Source organism: Lipophrys pholis (assembly GCF_963383615.2).
Source record: "Lipophrys pholis genome assembly, chromosome: 19".
NCBI classification, from domain to species: Eukaryota; Metazoa; Chordata; class Actinopteri; order Blenniiformes; family Blenniidae; genus Lipophrys; species Lipophrys pholis.
The window spans coordinates 2,787,340-2,813,337 of NC_137647.1; the positions used below are offsets into that span (position 1 = coordinate 2,787,340).

General features: G+C 45.5%; 3 protein-coding genes across 8 annotated transcripts; 1 reads left to right on the forward strand and 2 right to left on the reverse strand.

The window, feature by feature from the left end:
• Window positions 1-916: 916 nt before the first annotated feature.
• On the forward strand, window positions 917-16,097 carry ubn2b (ubinuclein 2b). Of its 3 annotated transcripts, none has more exons than XM_080487996.1 (17): window positions 917-1,678; window positions 3,335-3,466; window positions 3,893-3,994; window positions 4,145-4,276; window positions 5,211-5,314; window positions 5,429-5,930; window positions 6,782-6,852; window positions 6,938-7,067; window positions 7,869-7,975; window positions 8,055-8,165; window positions 8,753-8,896; window positions 9,316-9,366; window positions 9,446-9,488; window positions 11,287-12,597; window positions 13,826-14,033; window positions 15,251-15,319; window positions 15,557-16,097. In XM_080487996.1, the coding sequence occupies exons 1-17, from the start codon at window positions 1,265-1,267 to the stop codon at window positions 15,601-15,603; spliced, it is 3,678 nt and encodes a 1,225-aa protein (XP_080344122.1). In that variant the 5' UTR covers window positions 917-1,264; the 3' UTR covers window positions 15,604-16,097. The 3 variants fall into 3 exon arrangements, with proteins under 3 accessions (XP_080344122.1, XP_080344121.1, XP_080344123.1); XM_080487995.1 differs by having other exon boundaries at window positions 924-1,678; window positions 5,208-5,314; XM_080487997.1 differs by lacking the exon at window positions 15,251-15,319 and having other exon boundaries at window positions 924-1,678; window positions 5,208-5,314.
• trir (telomerase RNA component interacting RNase) lies at window positions 16,024-23,497 on the reverse strand. 4 transcript variants are annotated; one of them, XM_080488000.1, is made up of 4 exons: window positions 23,295-23,497; window positions 17,055-17,437; window positions 16,738-16,809; window positions 16,024-16,645 (listed from the first exon to the last, which is right to left on the reverse strand). In XM_080488000.1, the coding sequence occupies exons 2-4, from the start codon at window positions 17,364-17,366 to the stop codon at window positions 16,538-16,540; spliced, it is 492 nt and encodes a 163-aa protein (XP_080344126.1). In that variant the 5' UTR covers window positions 17,367-17,437; window positions 23,295-23,497; the 3' UTR covers window positions 16,024-16,537. The 4 variants fall into 4 exon arrangements, with proteins under 4 accessions (XP_080344126.1, XP_080344127.1, XP_080344125.1 ...); XM_080488001.1 differs by lacking the exon at window positions 23,295-23,497 and adding an exon at window positions 17,856-17,885; XM_080487999.1 differs by lacking the exon at window positions 23,295-23,497 and adding an exon at window positions 17,823-17,885.
• Window positions 23,498-23,580: 83 nt separating this feature from the next.
• Window positions 23,581-25,379, reverse strand: junbb (JunB proto-oncogene, AP-1 transcription factor subunit b). The gene has a single exon (XM_080488208.1). It carries the CDS (start codon window positions 25,042-25,044, stop codon window positions 24,037-24,039), a length of 1,008 nt encoding a protein of 335 aa, XP_080344334.1. The 5' UTR covers window positions 25,045-25,379; the 3' UTR covers window positions 23,581-24,036.
• Between the last annotated feature and the right edge of the window lie 619 nt (window positions 25,380-25,998).

Here is a 25,998-nt window from a genome sequence, read left to right on the forward strand (position 1 = left end):
GTGCCGTAAAGCAGACGCACACACGTCAGAGTTGTTTTGGGGACAAAAAAGCAGTGAAGCATAAAGTAATACTGTATAACAACCGCCAGGGGGCAATAAACACACACAGACAAAACTGGGTGGAATGGGTCAATTCTGTGGATTTTTTTTTTTTAATATAGGTCTTTTACTTTATTTATCATATATCGAGCTGGCAGATTCCAAATCTTTGTCCAATCACGGTCACTCCTAAAGCTGTTCCAATAAGACAGAACATATTGAATTGAGACAACATCTCTTTGAATCGTTTATAGGAATTATAATGCTGTATTTTGAAAGAAATTCTTGATAAGTCATTAATGATCCATCTGAGTTAAATAGCTAATGAACAAGAAGTATGTAAAGTAAGCCAGTCAGGGTAAAATAAGCAATTGCTTCTATGTTAGATGTCTTTATTATTCCATATGTCGTACCTATGCGCGGAGAAATTATCTTTGTAGGTCAATGACCAAGAGAGAGGCATCGGTATCTCCTGATGGAATTATTGTGTTTCTTTTTTTCTCCCTGAAAACTTTTATTTAAGAAACAATAAACAATACAATTACAAACTTTTGTAGAGGAAAGAAATTCTCAGAAATAAACAATGAAAATTTTTAAAGAACATGCTGGGGGGGACATTAAAAGTCATCCTCAATAATAATAAAAAAATGTAATAATAATAATAATCACTAAAAGATCTAAATTAAAGCTCAAAAGGAAGAATACAAAAACAAAAACAAAAACAAAAACAAAAGAAAACAATTTCTCCAGGCAGTAAACAGACGCTCTCGGAGGGGTCCGGACATCCCGCTGCACGTTCGCGCTCGTGCTGTCAGGTGGGCGTGTTCCTGCGCTCCCATTGGCTGAGCCACGGCCGCTCTCCGCCCGACTTCCGCCCGGCCTCTGAATAATGATAATAACCATCAAGATGGCTCCTTCTCTGCCTCTCTCTCCTCCTTGCGGTAGCTAGCCACCGATTTCATGGAAGCTCTCCAAACTGCGCTTTGCTTCTCTTTAACTCCCTCCTAGTTGACGGGGCCCGCGCCGAGGATTGTACTATATGGATTTAAACGGGCTGCGAGGAGCTTAAAAGTCGTCGCTCTTCATTCGGGGGAGGGGGGAGGAAGCTAACTAGCACAGCCACTAGCTAGCGCGTACTCGTCGACCGTCTCCGGTTTTCGGTGTCCAGCCAGCGGCGCTCTCCGCCCCCCTCTCCCCGCTTCCCCGCGCCACGCTCCAGCGGGAAATGGCAGAGCCGAGGAAAGTGCCGTTCGTCACCATCTCCTCCTTCAACACGCCGCCGACCCCGGAGTCCGGCAAGAAGCGGCGCCGCGAGGATGAGGCCGCCGCCGACATCACTTTTGGGAAAGATGGAGGAGGAGGAGGTGGTGATGGTGGAGGTGGAGGTGGAGGTGCGGCGGTGGCCGGGTCAACAGGAGGAGCAGCGGGGGGATTGGGAGGAGGCGGAGGAGCAGTGGGAGGAGGAGGAGGAGGAGGAGGAGGAGGAGGAGGTGGAGCGGCGCCATTCGGGAACACCAAGGGAGGCGACGCCGCGGAGAAGAAGCCCACCGTCCGCCTCTGCATCCCGCTGAGCGAGCCCAACGAGCGGGGATCCTCTGAGTTCAACTACGGCGAGCTGGTCCACTCAACTCAGTCTCAGGTCAGGACAAGGAGCATCTCCCGGAGGAGGGAGCAAGGGGCTGCTAACCTGGCAGGACCTCAGGGGAGGGGACACACACACATGGCACTCACAGATACACACTTATTACAAGTTCAGGGAAATCCAGTCACTCTTTACTACAATCACTACACTTCCAGCCACTGATGGTGAGTGGAGCATCACTGGTAGTGTCCTTAACCGCCCTTTAGATGTGATGCTGCTTTATCGTCTCACAACTCCTGAGATCTGTTGTATAAATGCAATGTTTGCAACATGGAAGCACCCAAAGGGATGAGCGTATCACAGATACACAGATATTGAGAGACAACACGTCCCTGGACACACACTAGGAAAAAGGTCCCTCAAGACCCCCAGACAGGGCTTAACAACCAGCAGCTTCTGGTTGTTTACTGTCTTTGTTTTGCAGTAGGTTTCCTTTTTGTTTGTGTGTATTATCCATTCCTTCATTCTATCCATCTTTCACTTGCATGACATTTCTGTCCTTTCTCTCACTCTGTGTAAACTTGTGCTGGTTTTGCTTGTTTGTCATTATTTCAACTATCTTCATGTCTGTTTCTTCTTGGCTGGGGTTACTTCTTCTTATTTGTGGCTCTCTTTTGTCTGTTTGCATCTCTTTCTACTGTTTTTGTGCTAGTTTTGCTTCTTTTCCAACGATCTTTGAGTCCGTTATTAGCTTGCAAATATTAATTTTTATTATTTTGTCTCTTTTGCTGGTTTGAAATCTCTTTCTTGTGTTTTTCTGCTAGTTTTGCTTTTTTTAATAATGTATTCAAATATCTTTCTAGTTTGCAAGGGTTACTATTTATTACATTTGAGCTATTTTAGTCTCTTCCATCACTTTGCATCTTTTTTTGTTTTCTAATTTGCTTTATTGTGACTATATCAGTCAGTTATCTGATTTGTCTTTCTCAGCAGACAGTATGTACCTCATGCTTGTGTTTTTGTAGTGGTTTGTGATGCTTTTCGTGTTTCTTGCAGTCGGTTTTCGAGTCTTTTTAGCTTTTGTCCTTTGTTTTTTAAATTATTTTTCCACATGGTTTTATTTGTTTTTATTCCTTCCTTCTCAGTCCACACCTGTTTTTACTGTTTTGGGGCTTTTGCAGTGTTTTTTTTTTTTTTTGTTCTATTTTTAATTTTTCCTTGTCAGTTTTAAGGTTTTGTGGTCATTTCTCATTATCTGTGCAACATTTTCATCTACTTATGTTTGCATGTGGATAGTTTCATTTTTTTATTTTATTTTTTATTTCTCTAATCACTTCAAACCGAAGCCTTTTATCCGGGGGCCACTGACTCTTTTCGGCTCCTCGGCCTTTGTCCTGTCGCCTCCTGGAATTCATTCATAACGTGTATGATTTACAGACCTGGTAGAGTGAGGGTTAAATATTATGTATTTATTAAAAACTGCGTGCAGATGCATTTCTTTGCTTTCGTTACCTTAGGATGACACAGGATGCGGATGTATTTTAAGGCAGTTAAATCACGTTTTAGTGAAATCTAAAGTCTTTAGCTTGTGATGTCCCTGACGAGTCAGAATCAAAAGCACAAGAAGCTGGACTGCCGTCTAATCTTAGAAAACTCGATGTATGAGATTTTCAACTTTTTTGTAAAAACTCTCATTTCAATCTTGCCCCTCAGGTAAAGCCCCCAGGGCCCACCACGGTACCCAAAGGACTCGCCCCCCCGCTGGACCCCAACGACCCATTTGCAGACGACGACCGAGAGAGGCGGGCGGTCGAGGAGCTCGCCAGAAAGTTTGAGAGCAAATACGTGAGTACAGGGAGGAGGTCCGCCAATACGTGAAGTTTATATAAAGTTCACAGTTTAAGCTCAGACTGAGCCGCTTCTATTAAGTGTTTACTTATATTACCCATGATGCCTTGTGGTGCTGTTTGCATTCTGTTTCATTTCCATAGCACCAACAGATCGTCTCACTTCCAAACGTCTGGGCCTGCGTCTCCCATTTTTATTGCTATTTTGATTCGTTCTTACTTTAATTTTAAGAATTGTTTGGATAAGTTATTATTCTCACTATAGATTGTTGTATATCGAACAAATTGCTGCTCGTGCACATTATTCCTGCTGCTGGAGGGAAACGGCCAAACAAAGTTTTGTTACATTCAAATAAACTCGCATCTAATACGGCACAACCGGGCCACACAGTTTTTTATTCAATATTTCTTTCTTTGTTTGCAGGGCGGAGCCTCGAAGAAGAAGAAGAAGGACCGGATGCAGGATCTCATCGACATCGGCTACGGCTACGATGAAACCGACCCGTTTATCGACAATTCAGAGGCTGTGAGTTTACCCAGAGTTGTCTATGTAAAGCTTTGTGAGAACCTCGGATTTAATAGTCCAATCAGTTATTTTGAGGTGTGGTTTGATGGTTGTTGCTCAACTTGTCCTGATAGCTACAATAATTCCCAGTAACTGTAATCCTCTCCTCAGTACGATGAGCTGGTTCCTGCCTCTCTCACCACCAAACACGGAGGTTTCTACATCAACACGGGCACTCTGCAGTTCAGAGCTGCGTCTGACTCCGAGGGAGAAAATGCAGGAATGGACGATAATCACTTCAAGGTCAGGTTTTTATCTCTTTCTGTGTAACACATGAAGTCTGGCAAGAAAAAAGTACTCAGAAATTCCACTTTTCTGAATTAATTGGTCTTAAATTTCTTTAAAAAAAAAAAAGTTTTTAAATCAACATGAAAGATAAAAACATGTCTTTTGCATCTCAAACTGCAGTGTTTACCACTTTTAGTCATTGGTATTTAGACAAACCTTGTTTTTCATCAGATCTAATCATGTTTGAATTGCTCTGGTTGGTATAGAAATGAAATATTACAACATTCTGTTTGTTGCCAAGTCAGTCCATAGTTGTCAAAAGTTTTTACAGAAAAGTACAAGATATTATGTAAAAGTACAGACTCTGAAATATGGTCAAGTACGAATACATTTTTAACTTTCTGAATACAGGATGTCTTTTTAAAGGCGTCCTGGACCGTTTTGTGCTGCTTTGGGCTCATATCACCTCATGTGCACCTGTGCAACTGTAACACTGTCAGTGTGGTGACACCAGCTTAATCACCAACACGGACCTTAATTTAAGTTTTATCATAGCTTCAAGCCGGAGAATACATTATTTTCTACATGAAAAAACTAATAATTACCTGGCTGTATTTTAAACAAAAGGCTGACGTTTTTAAAAGGATAAATGTTACCGTCATCTACTTCTGTACTTTCACTGTAACTCTGAATCGTCCTCAGAGGTTAAAACAACAAACTATCCAGTTTGAAGACTGTGAAGAAGAGAAAGTACAGATGTTTGTTCTCAGTTGTAGGGAATAATGATAATACCTGGAGACATCTCAGTACAGTAACTGTACTTTACTCTGGTTGATGACCACATTTAAGTAATGCAGAAAACTTGTAGATGTCAAAGGATTCACTTCTTTTCTTGCCCCAATATGAAACCTTCTGCCAAACTGAAAACGTTTTTGTTTGTTTTCAGAAGATGAAAGATGGTGAGGAGCGGGTCATTAAAAAGCGACGGAAAAAGCCAGAAGGAGGAATTCTGGAGGAAAAGAAACCCAGAAAGAACAAAGTACCAAAGCCAGGGTGAGTTCACGTGTCCTTTGCTTCCATTCGTGGTTTTTAGTGTTAAATTAACCTCAAGATTTATTTGTAAACGGTAAGAGGCTCCGCTGATGTTGTGACGTCTTCGTCCTGCAGAGTCTCGGCTCTGAACGTTCACCGGCCCGAAAAGAAAAAGAGGAAGAAGCTGATGAAGGACTCGCTGCACTTGGCCAACATGCTGCGCCGCTTCACCCGGGAGAAGGAGGAGATGCGCAAGAAACACATGGCCGCTGGCGGCCTGCCAAGACCCAATGCCAAAGTGCCCGGCGCCAACAGCGCGCTCCTCATCACCCACCCCAAAGCCGGCGGCGGCAACGACTGCAACATGGCGGACCTGACGGCCGACCCGGCCGTGATGTCGCTGCTCGGCTCGGCCAACAACGACGTGCTGCAGGACATGATGGGGGACCTGGACTTCGGGATGCTGGACTCGCCGCAGCCCTCCAGCCCGGCGCAGGGGGAGAACGGCTCTTTCGCGATGGGGATGAAAGCGGGGGTCGGCGGGGGCCGGATGCCACAGGTTAACACCATGAACCCTCCCCCTCTGCCTGGAGGACTTCCTGGACCGCTGTCGAAGCGCATCGAGGACCTGAGAGCGGTACGGACTTCAGGTTTCCCTGAAATGCGATGGAAACTGTGTAAAACCAGAAACTTCTCATCTGACCATCCAGGTTCTGTTACCAGTTTCTACTTTAACTGCTGCTGAACGCAATCCGTCAGAAAACGAATCTTTCTCTGCATCCAAACTAGACTACGTGATGATTTCAATAATGTCGTAACGTTCCAGCTGGTTGGAACCGATACGTAAGCAATGAAACGGACCTGTTTTGACTCATCGTCAATTTTCTTGAGCTCTTTTCAGTGACAATGTTTTGATAAATATTCGCTGCAGCAGCTGTCCGGCATCCAATTTTCAAACATCAGTATCATGATACCAATATTTCCTCTACTTAAATGTTACAAGGGCGATGGCTGGATTGTCTGTTTGCTCCGTTTGATGAAGGCATCAGTTACGTATTTAGACGCCACCGGGAGCAATCTACAGCTTGACACATGGATGGGGCAAGCTGCCAACCAATCCACAGCCACGTGGTGTTATGGTTTAATCTTCATTATGCATCCCCCCCACCCCTACCCTCATGCTGGGGGGGGGGGTAATCAGCACATGTGCAGGGTGGGTGGAGTTGCTGATAATGCAGGCTGCCTCGTCACTGCATTCATTAAGATTTGGTAGGAAACACCGAGTGTGCGGCAGTCGGTCACGAACACTTTTCGTTGCCATATTAAACTAAAAACACAAGCTGACCGTTTCGCACAAGAAGTGTTTGATAAAGCAAATTAAAAATGGGTCAGTTGGCGTGTTTTTGTTGATTTCACAGGATTCGTGACTCGATATAACATGTTGTGTGTTCTTAAGAAGCAGCCTCTGACTCGTGTCGTCTGTCTCAGGCGTCCCGGCTGTTCGACGAAGAGGGCAGGAAGAAATTCTTCACACTGGACATGAACAACATCCTCCTGGAGTGAGTACTTTCTGCGTGTGCCTTTGTGTGACGCAATCTTATCTTGAACACAAACGAACGTTGACGTGAATCTGTGTCCCGTCAGCATCGAGCTGCAGGTTCAGGAGCAGCCGATGGACGTCCGCTCAGCCGTCTACTCTCACCTGGAGGCCTTCGTGCCCTGCAATAAAGAAGCTCTGCTCAAACGCCTTAAGAAGCTCAGCCTCAACATACAGGTAAACAAAACAAACGCAATATCTTTAAAACTAAATATTCTTTATGCATTTTTTGGTTTCAGCAGCCTCAGCGCATTTTACATGATAAGACAGGTTTTTCCATTCACACACACCATGCAAAAGGTGTACACACGCCACTCAGAGTCGCTCTCACACTCACGGTGGGCGCAGGGTTGGTGTGAATGTGTTTCATCAGGGGCCGTTTACCTTCCAGAGTTGGTATCGGGTCAAAGTGATCCTAAACTGAGTGAAATGTCTGAGATATCGAGCGATAACTGGAGCGAATGAGCACAAACATCACTGCGCCAAAAGTGGAGACATAATTTCCCAAAGAGGAATCATTAAAGTATACATGATAAAATAAATATAATGGGACCTAAAACTGAACCCTGTGGTACACCACATGCCAGAAGCTGTTGGCTGCAAATGGACAATGCATGTAATGTTTTATGTATTGACACAAGGTCAATTTAAAATTAAGGCAACAAGGAGTTTTAAAATGCTATCTTACCTCGGCGTTAACAAACTATCGGGAAACAAAAGACAAACATATTAAAGCTATGGTACCACAACCCGATACTGACGTGACAATGACGACAGTAAAATCCTAGGTGAACCAAATGTGTTTTCTAGTAACTGATGAGCTCCTGATGTCGAGGGGCTTATGTTCTCTGCAGTTAATGAGCTTGTGAACAAGCTAAATGTGTGTGAAAGCAGTGACGGCTGCTATATTTAGCCTGAGAGCGTGCGGTCATATGCGCCCGTGTGAACTCTCCTTCCCCGTTTCTGGCCTCCTCCCAGGACGACCGGCTCCGAACGCCCCTGCTGAAGCTGAAGCTGGCGGTGTGCAGCGTGATGCCGGAGCAGATCGCCCGATTCAACATGGACTGCATCGCCAAAGTGGCAAAGTAAGCAGGCGGCTGAGACCCTCGTTTCCAATGCGGGACGTCTTCCGAGTGTGACGCTTCACTGTGTTTCTGCTCTCAGGCAGCAGTCGGAGGAGGGAGAGAAGAACGGCTCGGAGGAGGACGACGAGGAGAAACCAGGGAAGAGGGTGATGGGGCCCCGGAAGAAGTTTGTCTGGGACGACAAGCTCAGGTGAGGAAGGACGGGGAGGGACCGAGGCCTCGTTTACACAATTTCAAGTGAGAGTGGAGAACTCGTCGTTGTAAATGGTTCTTCTGCACATGTGTGAGTAGATGAACAATAACAAGGTTTTCCTCCAGTGTCATGACTCCCAGTTCATATTCTCCTGCGAACGTCCGTGTACTCCCATTCTTAATGCTTATAGTGTATTGTTCTCTATTTCTATGTGTGTTTGGTTCCAATACTAAAACAAATGTCGCCCACTAGTGGCCATACAGGGACACTACATTGTTTCTGTCGTTTCGGGGTAAACGGACGTCATTTTCAACTTGTGCGTCGTCGTCACTTGAAATGTCGTCTTGTAAATGGGAAATGAAAGAGACGCATGCAAATGTTGTATTGAAGGCAAACAAATCTAATTTAACGTGTTAATTGTTGTTATTGGGCTAAAAGGCATTTCCTCTGCTGGCTCCCAACACTTTTATTAACAGATGTTTTATTTAAAGATCTTATTCTGAGCTCTTTAAGTTCTTCTGCTCCATTAGTTTTTCCTACAGTGTTTTCATTCTGTCTCTGTCTGTCTCTGTGTGCTCTGGCAGGTCTCTGCTGTGTAATCTGGTGCGAGTGAAGCTCGGCTGCTACGAGCTGGAGGGGAAGAACTCGCTGTCTCTGGAAGACTACCTCAAGGCCTTCATGGAGACGGAAGTGAAGCCTCTGTGGCCGAAGGGCTGGATGCAGGCCAGGTTGGTGGGACCTTCCCGGACGCCACAGTCCTCTGAATATAAGACGATGACGACACACTCCTATTTACGAGACTCGTTTTTTGGAAAAAAGGTGGAAATAAACGGCTGTTGTCACCTTGGGACTAAATCTAGAATGCATTCCTGTTCCCGTGACGATTCCCTGTAAAGTTATTTCAGCCTTCTTGCCACTTGTTGACGTCATCCAGATGTTTGACTGGATCACGTTTCACATGTTGCTCTTGTTTCTGAGGCCTCCATCCTGCTGTTTTACAGAACTCCTCATAACACCCGGCGCTGGAATATTAAAGCTCCAATATGAAAACAGCCTTTTCCACCCGTTTCAGAGCAACATGGGTCATTTGATTGCGATTTCGTTGTAAAAGAACGTTTCTGACTGTGCCCTTCCTCCCGCTTGTCAGGATGCTGTTTAAGGAGAGCATCATGGCTCACGGTCATCTCACCGGCTACACGTGAGTCACGTGACACATTAAACGGGTTCAGTCGGTTAACTGCCGTGTGCACCCGCTCATCCTCTTTGTTTTCCCGCAGAGCGAAGAAGAAGATGGTCCCCACTCCCAAGGCCAAGCCAAAGGTGAGAGTTTACTGTGTTTCGTACGGCGAAGACAAAAATACTCCATCAAATCGTCACTGAACGAGCTGCAGACGGTGAAGACGAGTCTGAGTTGATCTTTCACATTAGTTAGGAACTGAAATACTTCATTTCTGCTCCACTGACTGAAACTACTTTCTACTGCTTTTACGAGCAGCAATAATACTACCTCGACTACTGCTGCTACTTCTAGTTTCACTACCATTTATCTGTTACTACTTTTATCTTGTATTTTCTTGTCACTACTCCTTTTGCTGCTAATACTTTCCTAACAATACCTCTTCCACTTTGAATTCAAATAGTTTTATTCATTCTACCCTAAATAATACTGCGAGTTCACTCATTAGTGGTATGTTTTGAATGGAAGGGTTAAAAAAAATGATCTGCCCCGACTACTTTTACGACTAGTACTTTTTTACTACCATTACGAGCAGTACTTTTACTGAGTACTTTTTCTACTTCTTTTTACGACTTGTAGTACTTTTTTTTACTTCTGCTACTATAATTTTTGTTGAAAACAAATCTAGCCAGCATAGTAAACACTAGTATAACTTCTATTTTGACTACTTTTCACATTACGACTAATTTTAGTATGACTACTACTGTATCATACTTGGTTTATATTCTCTATTTATACGACTATTGATATGACTTACTATATTCCGAGTACTGCTAGAACTGCCACTTCTGCTACTCCTACCTTGTGAACTACTTTCCTTGCACTTCTACTACTTCTACTACATGATCTACACTTAATACTTTATTCTTTAATTGGATTTTTTTCTAGAATCCGCTTTTTGAAATATTACCGCTGCTCGTTTTAGTTCTATGTCTTTTTTGTTCTACTAGGGCTTGTTTGTCTAATACTGCTGGTACTGCTCAAGTCCACTAATACCTTTCTTTGACTCCTGCGTCTCATCCAACTTTAACGACTTCTACCACTACTCTTAGTACTTCTTCAATATTTACTACCACAAAGGTGAAACTGAATTCCACACCTGAGGAAGTGTAAATCCAGAGAAGTTGGGACATTGTGTTTATCTGAATTTGTAGCTGAATACTGAGAGGTTGTGTAGCAGCCGGTATTACGTGTAAATATAAAATATGATAAAATAACATTTGAAAAAGAATTGTGGAAAGTATGTAAACTGTGAATGAATGTGGGAATCTTAAAGAAAATATACTTTGTACCAGATCTTAGCCGTAGCTACTTTCTATCTGCAGCCACACAACATAATCATACATATTTACAAATATTACATACAGTAAAAAATGTCTAACATTAGTAGTAACCATTAAAATGTAACACCTGCTTTCATAAAAATTAAATTAAAAATTAAAAATATTCTATAACACATTATAATACACTTCATAGATATAAACTACAGTAAAATCAGTAACATTAATATTAACATCAACAATAACCATTAAAATTCAACACCTGCGTTCCTAAAATTGATTCAAAATACGAAATATATATATATATATATATAACAATACCATGGATAATTAAAATAGACTGATATTGACACGGCTGGTTTTCCTTAATGTGATTATTATAATAATTTTTTTTTTTTTTTAGGTTTTGAGAAAATATATCTTTTTGATGATTAACCTGCAAAAACCACCTTTATTTATGTATTAAACATTTTAAATGTATTAATTTATTACAATTAAAATAGAAAATAAGATTGTGTTTTCAGACATTATTAGTTGTTCCATGTCAACAGAAAGATGCGATTTTTAAATGTTGTTTTTTTTCTGTGTTTTGTCCCGTCAGGAGACGGTGTGGGTTCAACGAGCCCCTCCCCCGGTGGGCGCCACCCCCTCCCCCGCCGCCAAGCGGCCGCCTCAGTCTCCATCTGAGCCCATCTGTCTGGACTCCCTGGACGAGGCTCCGTCCCTCGACTCCATCTCTCAGGCCCTGGCCATCCTGGGCAACGCGGCCAAAGGGCTGGCCCAGGGGGACAGCCCCCCGTCCCCGGACCGACCCAAGACCGCCCCCAAGGTGGTGCCCACCCCCTCCAGCCTCCACACCTCACCACTCATCCAGCAGCAGCAGCAGCAGCAGAAGAAGAACTCTGTCAGCACTCCCAGCTCCAGCACACCTCACTACATCTCTACCTCTTTGTCTTCCTCCCCTCTGTCGCGGCCCCCCTCCATCACGTCCTCCTCGCTGTCCTCGGTGAGGATGGACGGGATGGGGGTCGTCAAGGGAACGGCGCAGGTGCACAGACACTCAGTTTTGAACGCTCAGAGACCTTTGGGTGTGGGTTTGACTAAAGCCAACATGCCTGCCTCGGTGCCGCCGCCTAAACCTCGCCCGCCGCCCACTGCGTCGCCGCTGTTGGCTCCAGGATCAAAGTCGGGGGTGTTGGCCCCCCCGTCCAGCCTCCTCAAAGGCAGCAGCAATAATAGTAATAAAGCCAGCAGCGGCGACACTCTGATCATCACGTCGCCTCAGTCCCGCCCGCACGCCCTCTCATCGCCCTCGCACCTGATCCCCAAAACCTTCCAGACGTCCCGCCTGTCCCAGCCCCCCCTGAGCAAGTCGTCCCCCTCCGTCTCCCAGACCCTCTCCAACACCCTCAAAACCACTGTTCAGGTGAAGCCGCAGTCCAACTTCATCACGCCCATGCACGCCACGCTCACCAAGTCGTCCCACAGCAGCATCCCGCCCATCGTCAAACTGACACCGCGGACCCTCAATCCAGTCATCACCGTCTCCACCTCCACCTCGCCCTCCGTTTCCCAGAGTCCCAGGTCTCAGGCAACCCCCATCCTCCACCAGTACACCGCCAAAAGCCCAGCGGGGTTCCGCCCGCCGCTCTCAGGTGCCCCCGGAGGAGCGACCAAGCCGGGGCAAGGCAGCTACACTCCTCCGGGCAGCCAAAAGACCCCCAACAGCAGCAGCACCACCAGCACCAGCCTTATGAACTCCTCATCCATCAGCAAGCATTCAGGATCCAGTGCCTCCCCCGTGGCGGCCTCCACCACCGTGGCCCAGCGCCAGAGACCCGGGGGCGGGACTCCTCAGGGGGCCAAGCCCATCGTGTCCGTCCCCTCGTCGGCCTCCTCTCAGTTACCACAGGTTTGTTCCTCCGGCCGAGATCGGCAACGTCTGAGCCGCTGTTTGGGTTGAAAAGGAAATGGTTTGAGTCAGAGGGAATACTGCAGTCAGAGGGAATACTGCAGTCAGAGGGAATACTGCAGTCAGAGGGAATACTGCAGTCAGAGGGAATACTACAGTCAGAGGGAATACTGCAGTCAGAGAGAATACTGCAGTCATAGGAAGTCAGAGGGAATACTGCAGTCAGAGGGAATACTACAGTCAGAGGGAATTTTTCTGCATTCCTCCTCTTAAGAGTGTCAATAATCTCAAATTAAGCTGTCCTCAGCACTCTAAACAGTTTGAATTTATTTATGCAGATTATGTGTGTAGTTATATCTTGTGTTTGAATTTATGTTAGAAATTAGCGACCGAAGACATTTTGGTTTCTAAGCAGGACAAACATTTTGGCTTTTTCATTCCCTCTCCAGCCAAAGTTCCTGGTTGACATTTATTCCCGGTCGTAGTTTGTCTTTATGGTTTGTGTTGCAAAGAAGTTTATTCAAGTAAATTGCTGCTGAAGCAATTTACTTTTAAGAATATTCAGATGTTTGATTAGAACCCTTTTTGTAAGTTAAAGGTTTATCTTGCAATATGATTTATTCTATAAAAGATAATCTCAAGAAATTGCTTTTCTTATAAAATGATTTAGCTTTAACTTAATTACGAGCAAATGTAATATTGGACTAATCCAATCCCGGCTGGAGTCCTTTCTCACTGTTCAGAACCCTTTAACATGTCTCACATCCTCAGACTCTGGTTCTAAACTTTGAGGCTAGTTTGATAGAAACGTTATGAGTTTATGTGCAGTTACTGCATATCTTGATGTAGGAGTTTAACTTATTGAAGAAAACATTGATAAAGTTAAAAAGTCTATTTTCAAAATATAATCCCATCGATACGACATCCACGTACTTTGCAGTGGAAGTTTTAGCTGAAAGTTTATCAATCCTCTCGTTCTGTCATCAGACTGGACTTTGACTTGGATTTATTTGAATGTTTTATCGGTGTAGACCAACACTCGGACTGTTTCAAAACTAACGATGAGTTTAGGGACACTAGTTGCTGCTCCTTTATTTATTTATATATATATATATATATATATATACATATACTTATTTTAAAAAATGCCAGAGTAATAATCCAGGATTTATTGAAGATAGGATGGTGGTGAGCTTCCTCTGCAGTGACGCCTCCCTCTTCCTCTCAGGTCTCCTCGGCAGGAAGCGGCAGCCTGCTGGGCTCGGCCCCGCCCCTCTCGCTGGGCTTCGGGATGTTGGGGGGCCTGGTTCCCGTGTCGCTGCCCTTCCAGTTCCCCCCGCTGCTCAACCTGCCCTCGCTGGGCAGCGGGGGCGCCGGCACGGCGGCCAGCAGCTCCGTGGCCAGTAGCAACGCACAATTCTCCACCTTGACGCAGAGTGAGTGGCTGAGCTTCTTTTGTTTGTCATTTTTAATGTTTAATCTGAAGACGATGAGCTCAATAATGGAGCCGTCCACAAGTTTTCCAGAGATATGAAGAGGAGAAAATGGCGTTGCATAAGACTTTCTCTAGAATATCTTATTTGGTTATTCCCCTTTAGAGAACAAGTGTGCTTTTCTGCCAGATTAACATCTGCTGAAAGTGCATTTAATACCATTTATGTAGCACAGATTACTGGCAATTTATGAACTTTGTTTTTATCCAGTACTTGCAACAAACCCCTCTCCCCTTTTTATATCTCTGGAAAAGCAGTGAACAGTCAGGCTCTGTCCAAACTAATCAAAACTCTATTTTCCCTCCTTGGCGTTCTCAAAAGAAATTCCATTCACACGTCGCTATGAACACAGCTTAACAGGATGCCTAACTGCATGTAATACATGTGCCTGGCCTTTAGGGGCGCTGTGACTCACCAAAAATGCGGAAGGAAACCGGATGTGCATAAAAATTTAAGAGTTGACTCCTTCTCCTCTCCTGGTTGAGAAATCAAACATAGCACCTTATTGAACCTGTTGGTATCAGTCGCTCCTACAGCGCCACCTGGAGCCAGTAGTCTGCCATTGCTGTGGTTATTAGGTCAACAACGCGTTTACGTGAAGCAGCATTCTCGTGTGGACAGGCCCCGAGACTTACTTAAATCCTGTCCACACGAGTCGAACACAATTTAATTTTTTTTCTCCGCGTCGTTCTTAAAGTTTACCGTACGAGAAACATCTGCGTCTGTGTCGCCATAAAAACAAATCCAAACAATGTAGTACATATGCCGGCCTATAGGTGGCACTGTAACGCTGCCACAGAAATACACCAGAAATGGAGAAGACGACACGATGCATTTAAAGACGGAGAAGAAATCATGGGACGGGGCCGGGCATGCCCACGACGTTTGTTTTCAAAATGTTTCTGAAACGAAAACGATGATTTATTAGAATTTCGGCCGGCGTGTGTGTGTGTGGCTCTGCTGCTGTCTGTTGCATCACCATATCGTGTGTCTGAAGCTTAATGTGATTAATGTAAGACATTATTCCATTTTGTTTGCTTCTTCTCTCTCCTTTTTGTTTTTTCTTCTTCCACTCGTTACTGGTCACCGTCTCCATCTGTGTCACTACCTGCCCTGCCCCCCTCCTCCTGGTCTCTTGTCGCCCTGTCTTGTCTCCTCAGATCTGTATAAGAGTCTCCAGTCGGGGTCTCAGGTTGCTCTGCCTCCTCACTTGCAGCTCGCTTTCTCAGGTAAACTCTGACCCTCCCCCCTCCCCCCTTGACAGCCTGCTCCATGTCTCCCTCCCTTCCCTTTTCCAAAGCGTCTGGTGTTTTCTGTCTGGTGGTTGGGGGGGGTCTTAATGTTTCTCTGCTCATCCATCACTGGCAGAATGCCTCATTTGTTTTTCTCCTAAATTATTTTAACCGTCTTCTTTGACGTTTTTGTGTGGCGATAAGTTTAACTGACGTTGTGCTCTTCCCATCCAGATGTCGGTCAAAGCCAAGGCGGAGACTCCAAGAGGAAGACGCTATGATCCAGCCGGACGTGGTTTTGAGGGACGGCTGTATGGGAGGGGGCGGGGCAACACCTCATCTGCTCAAAATCTCAACACCACAGTGGAATTTAACTTTTTCTAAAACAATTTGATAATTTTTTCAGTGCTATCCTTCATAGAACTGTTAAACAATGTTTACAACATAGACCTCTATCACTGTGGATGGGGAGGGGTGTATGAGATGGGTGTATGAGATGTGTGTGTGTGTGTGTGTGTGGCTGCTTGACTGGCTGGACTGTGTGCCTTTTTGTACGTCTCCCTCTCTGATGCATGGTCAGTGTGTCTATTCGGTGCTGTTTTTATTAAGTAATTATCACTGATACTTGTATGAAATGTACACTGCAAATCGTTGAATTTGAACTTTTTTTTTTTTTAAAGAAGAGCTGTACACGTTTTCAATGTACTTGAATTCTTGGCTGAATTCGTTTCTGTATAGAACTCGAGCCTCCTTTTAATTAAAATCTTGAACAGGCCGTTTGATTTATCTGTATCATCATTCCCGGAAGAACTCCTCACACGATATTTCTCAGCATTTAAAACATTTATAAAATCTTTTTTTTGCAGTATTTCAAGTTTTTTTGCAGACCACAAGATATGATCCTTCATTTAAACCCTGAAACCACAAGATAATCAATTTCAATTTATTAACGCGCCCTATCATAAAGCAGATATACTTGACACTGATTAACGCCCAGTGACACCTGATCAAATTACCAGTGTCCAACAGATAAACAAGACAAAAACAAATAATAATAAAAAAAACCAACAGAAGAGGGAGAGAGAGAGAGAAAAGGGGGTAATGAGCTAAACAGTTTGTAAAGAACTTGAGAAACGAAAGGGAGCTTGAACTGGCAGTACGAGAAGGGTCGGGATTGGCCGGAGTTTCTCCGCGGCAGCAGTTGGAGCTCGGCGCTCACTTGACCAGAGGTCTGGTTTTATCGTCGTCGCCACACTGGTGAGCTTTGTACTTTTTCACCTCGGCCATGTACTTTGACCAGGCATCGCTCTTGCCCGGCTCGGCCTGAAAGAAGCAGACGATCGTTATGGTAGGTTCAACACAACATCCCTACAGGACCCCCCCCCCCCAACCAACCACCACCACACCCTACTTACTTCCGAGTCCTGTTTCTGCTTCTTCGCAACAATGCCGGTCTTTAGGAACACGCCACCTCTGCGCTTCCCCACCTGGGTTAGGGGATAGAAGACTGACACCGTTACAGGAGCTCTTGCAGGCGGGCTGCCAATGAAGGAGCCTACACCAGAGCAGGTCTACATTTAGCCTCCTGCTGCTGCACCACCAGGAAACCATCATCAGCGCGGGGCATCCCTAGTCTTATCGCTTACACATTTCCAGTGAGAAGGCCAAGTTTAAAAAAAAAAAAAAAAAAAAATGACATGTGGGTCATTAGAATTACTGCTAAACCCCTTACAAAGCTCGTCACGGGTGGTGGCCGCTTTTCCACTGAGGTGTGGCCCTGCTCGGCGGGTGTCCCGTCCCTTGACTGCTCCATCTCCTTTCTCCTCTTCTCCTCCTCCATCTTCTTCTTGAACATCTCCATGAAGCTGCCGTCGTTGGCGAACGCGTTTCCCCCGGGCATCGCGGCCCTGGCCCCCGGCGGGGCCGGGCTCCTGGAGGGGGACGCGGGGCTTCCGCAGCTGGAGTCACTGCTGCTGCTGCTGCAGCTGCTGGTGGTGGTGGTGGTGGTGGTGTGAGGGTTTCCATGCAAGCGTTTTGCATCCATAGTTTGAACTTGTAAACAGGAAACAGTCCAGAAGTTTCTATCGAGGAAAACGTCCGCCAAGTTTGTTTGGCCTGACGACACAAAAACAACAAAAAAAACACCGTGAACACGCTGCAGGACGAGCTGGACCCACCCAAGGTTTCCTCTCAGGCAGGCTACGCACACTACAAAAAACACATTTTTAAAGAAATAAGTCCACGGTTAAACTATCTCTTGAAACAATCTTTTTTTTTTTTTTCTCCTTTGGATGTAAAAAATCGAGAACAAAAACAAAAAGCTGCTAACGCGGCTAACACGGAGCTAGGACACGGTAACAATAAGCCCTTTGTGGACGAAAGCGACTCAACTTCAACCGTCGGTTTGTGCGCAAGACGCACTAAAGTACAAAAGCAAGCAGTTACCGCGGAGAATGAGGTTTAAACGGTGGGACAAACACCGGGAGTTTGCAGACTTTACCGACGCCTGATGCTAACTTTAGCCAGCCATCACCTCCGGTGCGCCATGTCTGAGCGGACGTCGGCACGTGACGTCATCGCGTCAGGTTACGTCACGGTGCGGTCATCAGGGGCGGAGACGATTGAATAATTCTTAATTTTTCTTCTTCTTGTTTTTCTTATCATTATCTTATTTTATTTTATTTTATTTTTATTTATTTCCCCCTTTTTTTTCTTTTTTTTGCGAGTGACTCGCTCTGCACCGTTTGAAACACGGACACAAAAAGCACATCAAAACGTGAGGAACGTTTGGGAATATGTTCCTTCAACTTTTGTTAACGATTCGGCTCACCGTTTCCGAATAAATCACAAAAAAAACCGTGCAAAATGTCCACATACAGAATAGATGGGAAAGGCGCTTCATCGAGGAGGTCAAAGGAGATCAGCTTGTGTTGGGAGCACGGACACGGAAAGCAAATCAGAACGTGAGGAACGTTCCAGAATAGGTTGCTGTGACTCCCCGGTTGACGATCCCGGTAACCGTTTCCGAATAAATCCCATCCATACAAAGGGGATGGAAGAGGCTCCTCATATGAGGAGATCAGCGTCTGTTGCCAAGGAGACGCTGGGATCAAAAGACGTCGGCAGCCACACATAATTTCCCCTGGAATTTTGTAGTTTAACTTCATATATCTGAGGTTGATAAATCATAAAGCACTTGTTTTTATGTTTACTGGGCTGTTTTTTGTAGCATTTTCTGAATTTATTTTTAACTAAACTTTTGTTTCTTGACTGTTGTTCATTTTGATCGGAAACAAATATCACAATTTGTAAGAAAATATGCTTCTATCTATCTATCTATCTATCTATCTATCTATCTATCTATCTATCTATCTATCTTGGCTTCACTTCTCAGGTATTTTTCATGAAAGAGATTGCACCTTACGTTCCAGTAGGTGGCGCTGTGCGCCTGAAAACCCCCTTCAAACCTTCAGTGTCACTGCCTGTAAAAAAAAAAAAAAAAAAAGACCTGTTTTCTGGGTCCTTTCTCTGCTGTGGTGTGAATATACCAACACGCTTCAGGGTGTGAGTGTACATTACCAAGCGCTGAACGAAAGCCAACACTGAGCTGGCTCTCAGAGCTTCCACAACCTTCACAGCTTTGTCTGGAGTCACACTCGGAGGCCCGATACCTCGCTGTGAAACCCCATGCGAGGCTTTAATTAATGTACATTGATCATTCTTAAAGTAGAGCATCACCTTTTCCAGTTTTCTCCATATTTCAACATAGTTTTTTATCTTTTTCTCATGAGAAACTTGTCCTGACATCGTTAATCCGACTTCACGATAGTAAAGATTCTCACGTTTGAATAACTCACGTGGCCGTATAGGGCTTAAGAGAAATCGTTGTTTTTAAAAAAAAAAAAAAAAAAAGTTTTTTGCCCTCTGAAAACCAGCAAAGCAACTTCTGCGAGAACCTCAGATGGCCACAACAAGGTGGGAGGAATATTCATGGTTCTGGAGAAGAGAACAGAAGATCAGAGAGAGAGAGAGAGAGGGAGAGAGAAACAGGCCTGTGGGAGGGGACGGGGGCTCGTGGAGAGGAAAAATCAAACCCACCCAGAGCCCTTCATACGTCACTGTTCACATCACAGATGTTCCCACAGACACTCAGTGTGGGTTGTGGGCCGAGGCGTGTGGAGAGCCAGTATGGCTTCAATTGGCTGCTTTTTTTCCTCCATCGGTGTTCGTGTGCATAATATTAAGCACGCCTGCTGTGTGCGCGTAAATGGACACCCATGCAGGCTCTGCCGGGACGTTTAAAAGTAGGTCCTTTATTAATATGCCAGTGTGTCTTGCTATATATAGGTGTGTTTATATCAGCTTTATATGGAGTTGTCTCCATATAAACTGGAAGAAAATGTGCAGCACATTTTTCAACATTGTGTTTTGTACCCTAAACTCCTCCTCGATCAGTATCGATCATGATAGTATATTTTATATATTGCAATATATAAAGGACTTTTCATACAATAATCAATACAATGATAACACAGTTACTCCAACTAAGGGACAATAACTGCAACAACAAATCAATCCCCCAAAAATGCGGTGTGAATAAAATAAGAGAAAAATCAAAATGTAATGAATAAATAACAGTAAACGAAGAGCAACACAATTAAATTGTTTATAACATCATATGAATGTATTATAAAAACAGATTTTGAAGAAAACAATAGAAAGGAATAGATTTTTTTCAACATTAAATTGACATCTTTTGTTCCACCTGCCATGTTTTTGTACTTATGCATGAATGGAAAAATGTTTTAAGGAATAATAATTAACCGCGATGACTAAATTCCACTAAATGTTGAAATGTCATGGGATGACTAAATAAATCAAAATATAATTTTATTCCTCAATTTAAAAAATATTCTAACAAAATAAAATTAATTTGAATAGATAGAAAATGAAGACTAGTCATACAATGATTAAATTAGTTTTTTTAAATAAATAAATTAAAAGCTATAGTAAAATAATCCATTTCCTAATTGACCCCTGTTTCCCGTTTCCACATGTTTTATGTCCATTTGTTCCTCAATCTTTACTTTAAACTGACCACGAAGGAAGATTTCTCCCTCGAAACGCCCAAAGACAAACTGAATCTGGTCAATAAAAGCAGCGTGGTTCTTGTGAAATCCGCTCTTTAATTAAACCCTCGTGTTGTCGGAACAGACCGCAGCTTGTTTTTACTGAGCGACGCTTAACGTGGCTCATCTGAAACTGATGAACGAGGGAGAAACGCGTAAATCCCCCGAAATAATGGGTTCTTGAAAGTTCGAGATAAGGGAGCCGCTGCGTGGGCGGACCCGGCGCTGTTTCCATGTCGAGGTGTTATTGATGGAAATCAGCCCGTTTCTGTACGAGACGCATGAATGAGGTTCAGAACAGAAGCGCAGACCGCAGCGTCCCTCGGTGCGCACTGCGCGAGGAGAGGGGAGAGGCGCGTCTCTGTCCAGATCTTGTCTTATGTTTACTTGTACGTCACCAGCAGTTTTCACACGCGTCAGAAATCCCCCTCCGGTTTTCCCTGAGACCTTTTATTTAATTTCGGCTCCAAAACACGAGCTGTTTTTAACCCACTGAAGCTCCGGATGCTCCTCTGACCCAGAAAATATCTCAACCTTCTTTAAAAAAATCGGGTCTGAAACAACATTAACGCTGCTGTGCTGTAGTGGTATGCACTCCCACCTCATGGTTCGAGTCCAGGAGAGTTTGCAGGGCAGGGGTGACAAACATAAGGCACGAGGGCTGAAACCGGGCCGCAAGAGGCTCCAGTCCAAACCAAGCAAATCCTAAAAATTTCCAAGAAAACATTGATATTTAACCAATTTCTTAGAGGAAAGAACAGAAGTGAGACACCTGAGCTCGTCGTGTGCCAACTGGCATTGGCCTCACAACCACGCTGTCCTTGTAAGGTTGTAAAAACACCCAGAATGCAACTGTGTTTATGAAGGTACGACTCTTCAGTGTCTTCTTTTCACACGTTTCACAACATGGTGTGTCGATTTAAACGAGGCTTTCATCTTATCTCTTATCAGACTTCAAAGTGACGAATGTGGTTCTTAGATGAAAGAACGGTTCAGTCGTTCGTCATTTAAAAATATGCATCACATCGTCACATCTCAACAAACAACAAAAGGTCGTGGTGAGACGCAGGAAGGGTTTTAAAAGCCAAACGTGAAAAAGTGAAATAGTGATAAGAGTGATAAGAGTGATAAGAGTGAAAAAGGCTCAAACATCTGGAGTAACTTTTTAATGTTTCTATTCATTGATCCATTCAACTAACACTGTTGTTGGTAAAACTGCTAAAAGAGCTGAAAAGGCTAACACGACTCAGTTGGTAGAACCGGTTGTCTCACAATCATAAAGTTGCCGGTTCGATTCCCCCCCATCTGTGGACATTTCAGTGTCCTTGAGCAAGACGCTGAACCTCAAGCTGCTCCCAGTGGATGCACCTCCGCAGAGTGTGAGTGTGTGTCGATGGGTGAGTGTGACTGACATTGAAAGCTTTGAAAGGTGTTCAGTCCCAGATAAATAAGTTTGATCTATTTCTAATCGAGGCTTTGAAGTGAAAAATGTGGATTTGGGATCAGAGAGCTGCGCGTTTGAATCCCACAGCTGACCAGTCGTCACTGTATAGGTCCCTGAGGACGACCCTTGACCTCCGTCAACTCCCTGATGTGGCAGCACATTGCTCCTTTAAGGTGGGGTAACCGCGGAGATGTTTTTGAAGTACACGTGTTCTTTATAGCTCCTACATGTAATGACTGAACATAAAGTGTTGGTGGCCCACGTGTTGCTGCACTCTTGCTTTGAGGGCCTTTCTGTCTGAACTTTGCTTTTTCTTCCTGTGTGTTTTTGTTTTAGGAGTTTCCTCCTGCAGTTCACAAACCTCCCTGACCTTTACTCGACTTCGAAAACGTGGTATTTAACACTTTTAAGACCCTGTAATGGTAACATCGCCCATATTAAAGATGTTTTAATAGATATTTTTACCCTTTATGAAGGACTTGATGTGTCTTTTTGAAGTTGATAGAAATCATGAAATCAGTTAAATTGACTAAAATCACACTTATTTCAAATTTCATGGCTCGAAGAATGAAGAATGTGTTTTTATTTAAATCCAACAATTTGATTTGATTAAATATTTCAAAGCATTTTTTTATTCATATTTTCTATTCAGTCTATTCAGTCAGCGGTTTGAAGCGGGAGTCGCCATACAGTCTCTTTGTGGATGTATGAAGTTGGAATAGACGTGAAGAAAGCAGTTACCAGTTAAGTAATTAAATATGGACTCTAACTTTTTATCACCTCATATAATCACTGCCGGAGTTTTGTACATGTGGGGGCCCTGAAAACATTTGCTGACCTCTCTCAATAAACGCGTTCATATTTAATGACTCACTATCGTGAGCTTAACGAGGGACTTTTCCCTCCTCGCTGCGTCTTTTCGAGACCCCGCTGCGGCACATATTTGTCCAGTGACGCGCAGCTCCACCCGTCGACCATCCACCCGCTCCCGCACGCTCACCCCCCCCCCCCCCCCCCCCACCCCCGCCCCGCAGCTCGAGCCAGGCGGGGTGGCACTCGCGTCCAGAGACGCTCCCGACATTCCTGAAGCCCCCTGTCACTTCCTGCCGCGCGTAATCCCTCACATCTGACGGACACTGACAGGTTGCTGCTGAGCCAGGTGGTTTTGTTTTTTTTAATCATCTTTTAATTTAGAAATAAGATTTCAAAATCAACCCTGAAGTTGCACTTCCGGGTGTTTGTCGTCCACCTTCTGTTATCAAGCTGTACTTTGCTCCGCTCAGCTTCCCTCTAAAGTTGCTCAACACTGAAAGGAAAGTCCGCCTCCCTCCCTCCCTCCGCACGCGCTCAGCGCTGATCGATACAAGTCAAGGAGGTCATTAAAACCGGTTTGCGTTACCTGGGCGGGAGTTCCCAGAAATCCTCCTCTGTGACGACGCACACACCACATGCCCATATATGGACAGGCACTTGCGTAATTAGGAAAGGCCGTACGTACGGAGCGCCGTGCGTAAAAACGCAGAAACCCTCTTCTGCTTGCGTAAGGTTTCCTCACAGGGAGCAACCACCACTCCCCCAAAACCTGACTGCCCTCTTCAGTCTGCCCACTGCTTCCTGTTGTTTATGTGTTTCAGCTGAGTGTAAATATGTGTGGATGTATGACGCAGAAACACTTTCAGTTCATTTCAAGACACTTTACTTAAATACACGTCACAAATAAAAAAAAAAAGACACTTGTAAACATTGGACATCAGTTTTGTCTGGATCAACCGGAAAAACCAAAAATAATTTACACATTGAATAAATGCAGCATTTCATGACAACATCAGTTGCAAAAACAAAAAAAAAGTACAAAGTAATACAACAATCGTTCCCATTTTCTACCGTTAGTAAAGCCCTCGACGGCCCGAGAGCCCCTGGCGCTCCGGGTCTGCTCAGTCTGGATGCTGCCCCTGGTTTCTGAGGGTTGAATGGTCCTGTGAGGGTGTCCAGCATCCGAAAGTACCATTTCAATCAGTCTCTTCAGAGCAGTCCAACACGTCGCCCGCGGCTCCGTGCGCATCTGCCGCTACTCCAGTGCCGCGCACGCAGAGCTCCAGTGTTATTACTTGTCAGTCAGTGCGTAAAAGTCTCTGGTTCTTTCAAAACGCCTCCATCTTGCTCGTGAGCATCAGCTGACAGCCGCTGCTCACGTGCGTGAGCACCTTCTGTTTGAGCTGCGCGACCTGGTCCCGCAGCACGGACGCGGTGTTGGAGAGCCCCGCGTTGTCGCTCTTCAGCCCCTTCACCTTCTCCTCCAGCCGCGCGATGCGCTCCAGCTTGCGCCGCCGACACTTGGTGGCGGCCAGCCGGTTCCGCAGCCGCTTGCGCTCCGCCTTGATGCGCTCCTGCGTCTCCAGGTCGATGGGGGACATTGGGGGCGAGCCGTCGCTGCTCAGGAGGTCCGGGACGGTCTGCGGCTCCTCTTTGAGCGCGACCAGCCGCTGCGGATGGAGCCCGGAGCCGGGCAGCGCGTGCTGGAAGGGGCCGTGCGCGCCGTGCGTGGAGGTCTGCGGGTGGCTCTGCTGGTGCGGCGGCAGGTAGCTGATGGTGGCGGTGGGGTAGCTGGACGCGGAGGAGAGGTTCGTGTTGGGGCAGTACGCGTTGAGCGTCGTGTAGATGGGAGGCTCGGGCTGCAGCGCCGAGCCGAAGACGCTAGAGGCCGCCGCCGCCGCCGCCGCCGCCGCGGAGCACGTCGTCACTCCGCCGGCTCCGATCGACACGTTGGGAGGGGCCATCTGGTTCATCTTGTGGAGGTCGTCCAGCGCCTTCACAAACCCCTCCGCGAAGCCCTCCTGCTCATCAGTGATGCCCCGGTTGTAGAAGTACTGGCCCGGGGTGGGAGTGGTGATCACCCCGTTACTGTTTTGGATGATGAGCCTCTCGAGCTCAGGGGACGCAAGCTTCAGGGACCCCACGTCCTGGTGGCCCCCCTGGTACGGGTCAGCCTCGGCCCTCAGCTGTGATTTCAGGTTGCGATAGGGCTCTGTCAAGTTCAAATTCATATTCTGCTTTAGCAGTTTGTAGTCGTGCATGGCTGCATCTGAGTGGCCGTAAGCCGACAGAAACGAGTCGTCATGATAAAAAGGCTGTTCCATCTTTGTAGACATAAAGTCGTAGAAAAAAAAAAAGTGAGCTTACCAGCTGCTTTCTAGAAACACAGTCTCTGGGTAATCAACAAAAGTCAGTGTCAGCAGAGAGCGCGTCAAATCAGGCGCTCGTCCTCTCTCTGTCTCTCAACTGTGTCCCAGAATTAAAAGTATTATTATAATAATAATAATAATAACTTTCAAAAAAGAAGCGCGACAGTCCAACACACGCAGTTAAAAGTCTTTTCCAGCCTCTGACTTGCAGTTTGCCTTCACGGTCCTCAGCCGGTAAAAGTTTGAGCAGTGACTTTATTCCTGTGAGTCGCGGTGTTCAGTCTTGGACGCTTCTCGAGGCGTGTGTCTCTGGGTCAGTGTGCCTTTTTATATATATGCGGAGCCACGCGCGTGCTGTTGGGGCGTTGCGGCGCTGCGATTGGCCGGGAGGGCCGCAGCCCCGCCCACAACGAGCGCGTCGTCGCGTGACGTTAATGCCGGGAAGAGGCGACTGTAAACAAGCCTGTAGGCAAGAGGAGCGGACCGAGGCGGGAGCGCTGCGGACACCGCTGTCACAGCGAGGAAAACACGCCGCCTTTTTATTCTACGCATTTACAGCCGGAATAAAAAGTGTATTGTTTGTGCGCGTTGGTGCGGATGAAATATAGCGTTTATCACAGCTTTTCATTCATTAATGTCTCATCATATTGTTAGACAAAACGCCGGTTTCGTTTAATTTAACCCCTACACGCGGTGAAGAATTAAAATCTTCCATGTCATACCGTGTTGGGTTCATTAAATGTGATTTATCAGCACCTAAACACCGCACCGCTGTTTATTGTGACCCGTCCCGTGGAGGAAGCGGCAGCACCTTATATGGGCATGGTGACGCGGCAGTTCCTCTCAGTGAGAACCGGGAAGCCACGCCCACTCGGGCCTCATTCCAGCAGCATTCCTGCTCCTGTGTAATCCCAATCCCAG

Excerpts from the sequence above, each read along its gene's own strand:
- ubn2b (XM_080487995.1), top strand. The coding sequence starts at position 1,265 with ATGGCAGAGCCGAGGAAAGTGCCGTTCGTCACCATCTCCTCCTTCAAC. Across the intron at positions 3,467-3,892 it reads GAAAGTTTGAGAGCAAATAC|GGCGGAGCCTCGAAGAAGAA; the intron begins GTGAGTACAGGG and ends CTTTGTTTGCAG. Across the intron at positions 12,598-13,825 it reads CCTCCTCTCAGTTACCACAG|GTCTCCTCGGCAGGAAGCGG; the intron begins GTTTGTTCCTCC and ends TCTTCCTCTCAG.
- trir (XM_080488000.1), bottom strand. The coding sequence starts at position 17,366 with ATGGATGCAAAACGCTTGCATGGAAACCCTCACACCACCACCACCACC. Across the intron at positions 16,810-17,054 it reads CACCACCCGTGACGAGCTTT|GTGGGGAAGCGCAGAGGTGG; the intron begins GTAAGGGGTTTA and ends CCCCTAACCCAG. Across the intron at positions 16,646-16,737 it reads AGCAGAAACAGGACTCGGAA|GCCGAGCCGGGCAAGAGCGA; the intron begins GTAAGTAGGGTG and ends TGCTTCTTTCAG.
- junbb (XM_080488208.1), bottom strand. The coding sequence starts at position 25,044 with ATGTCTACAAAGATGGAACAGCCTTTTTATCATGACGACTCGTTTCTG.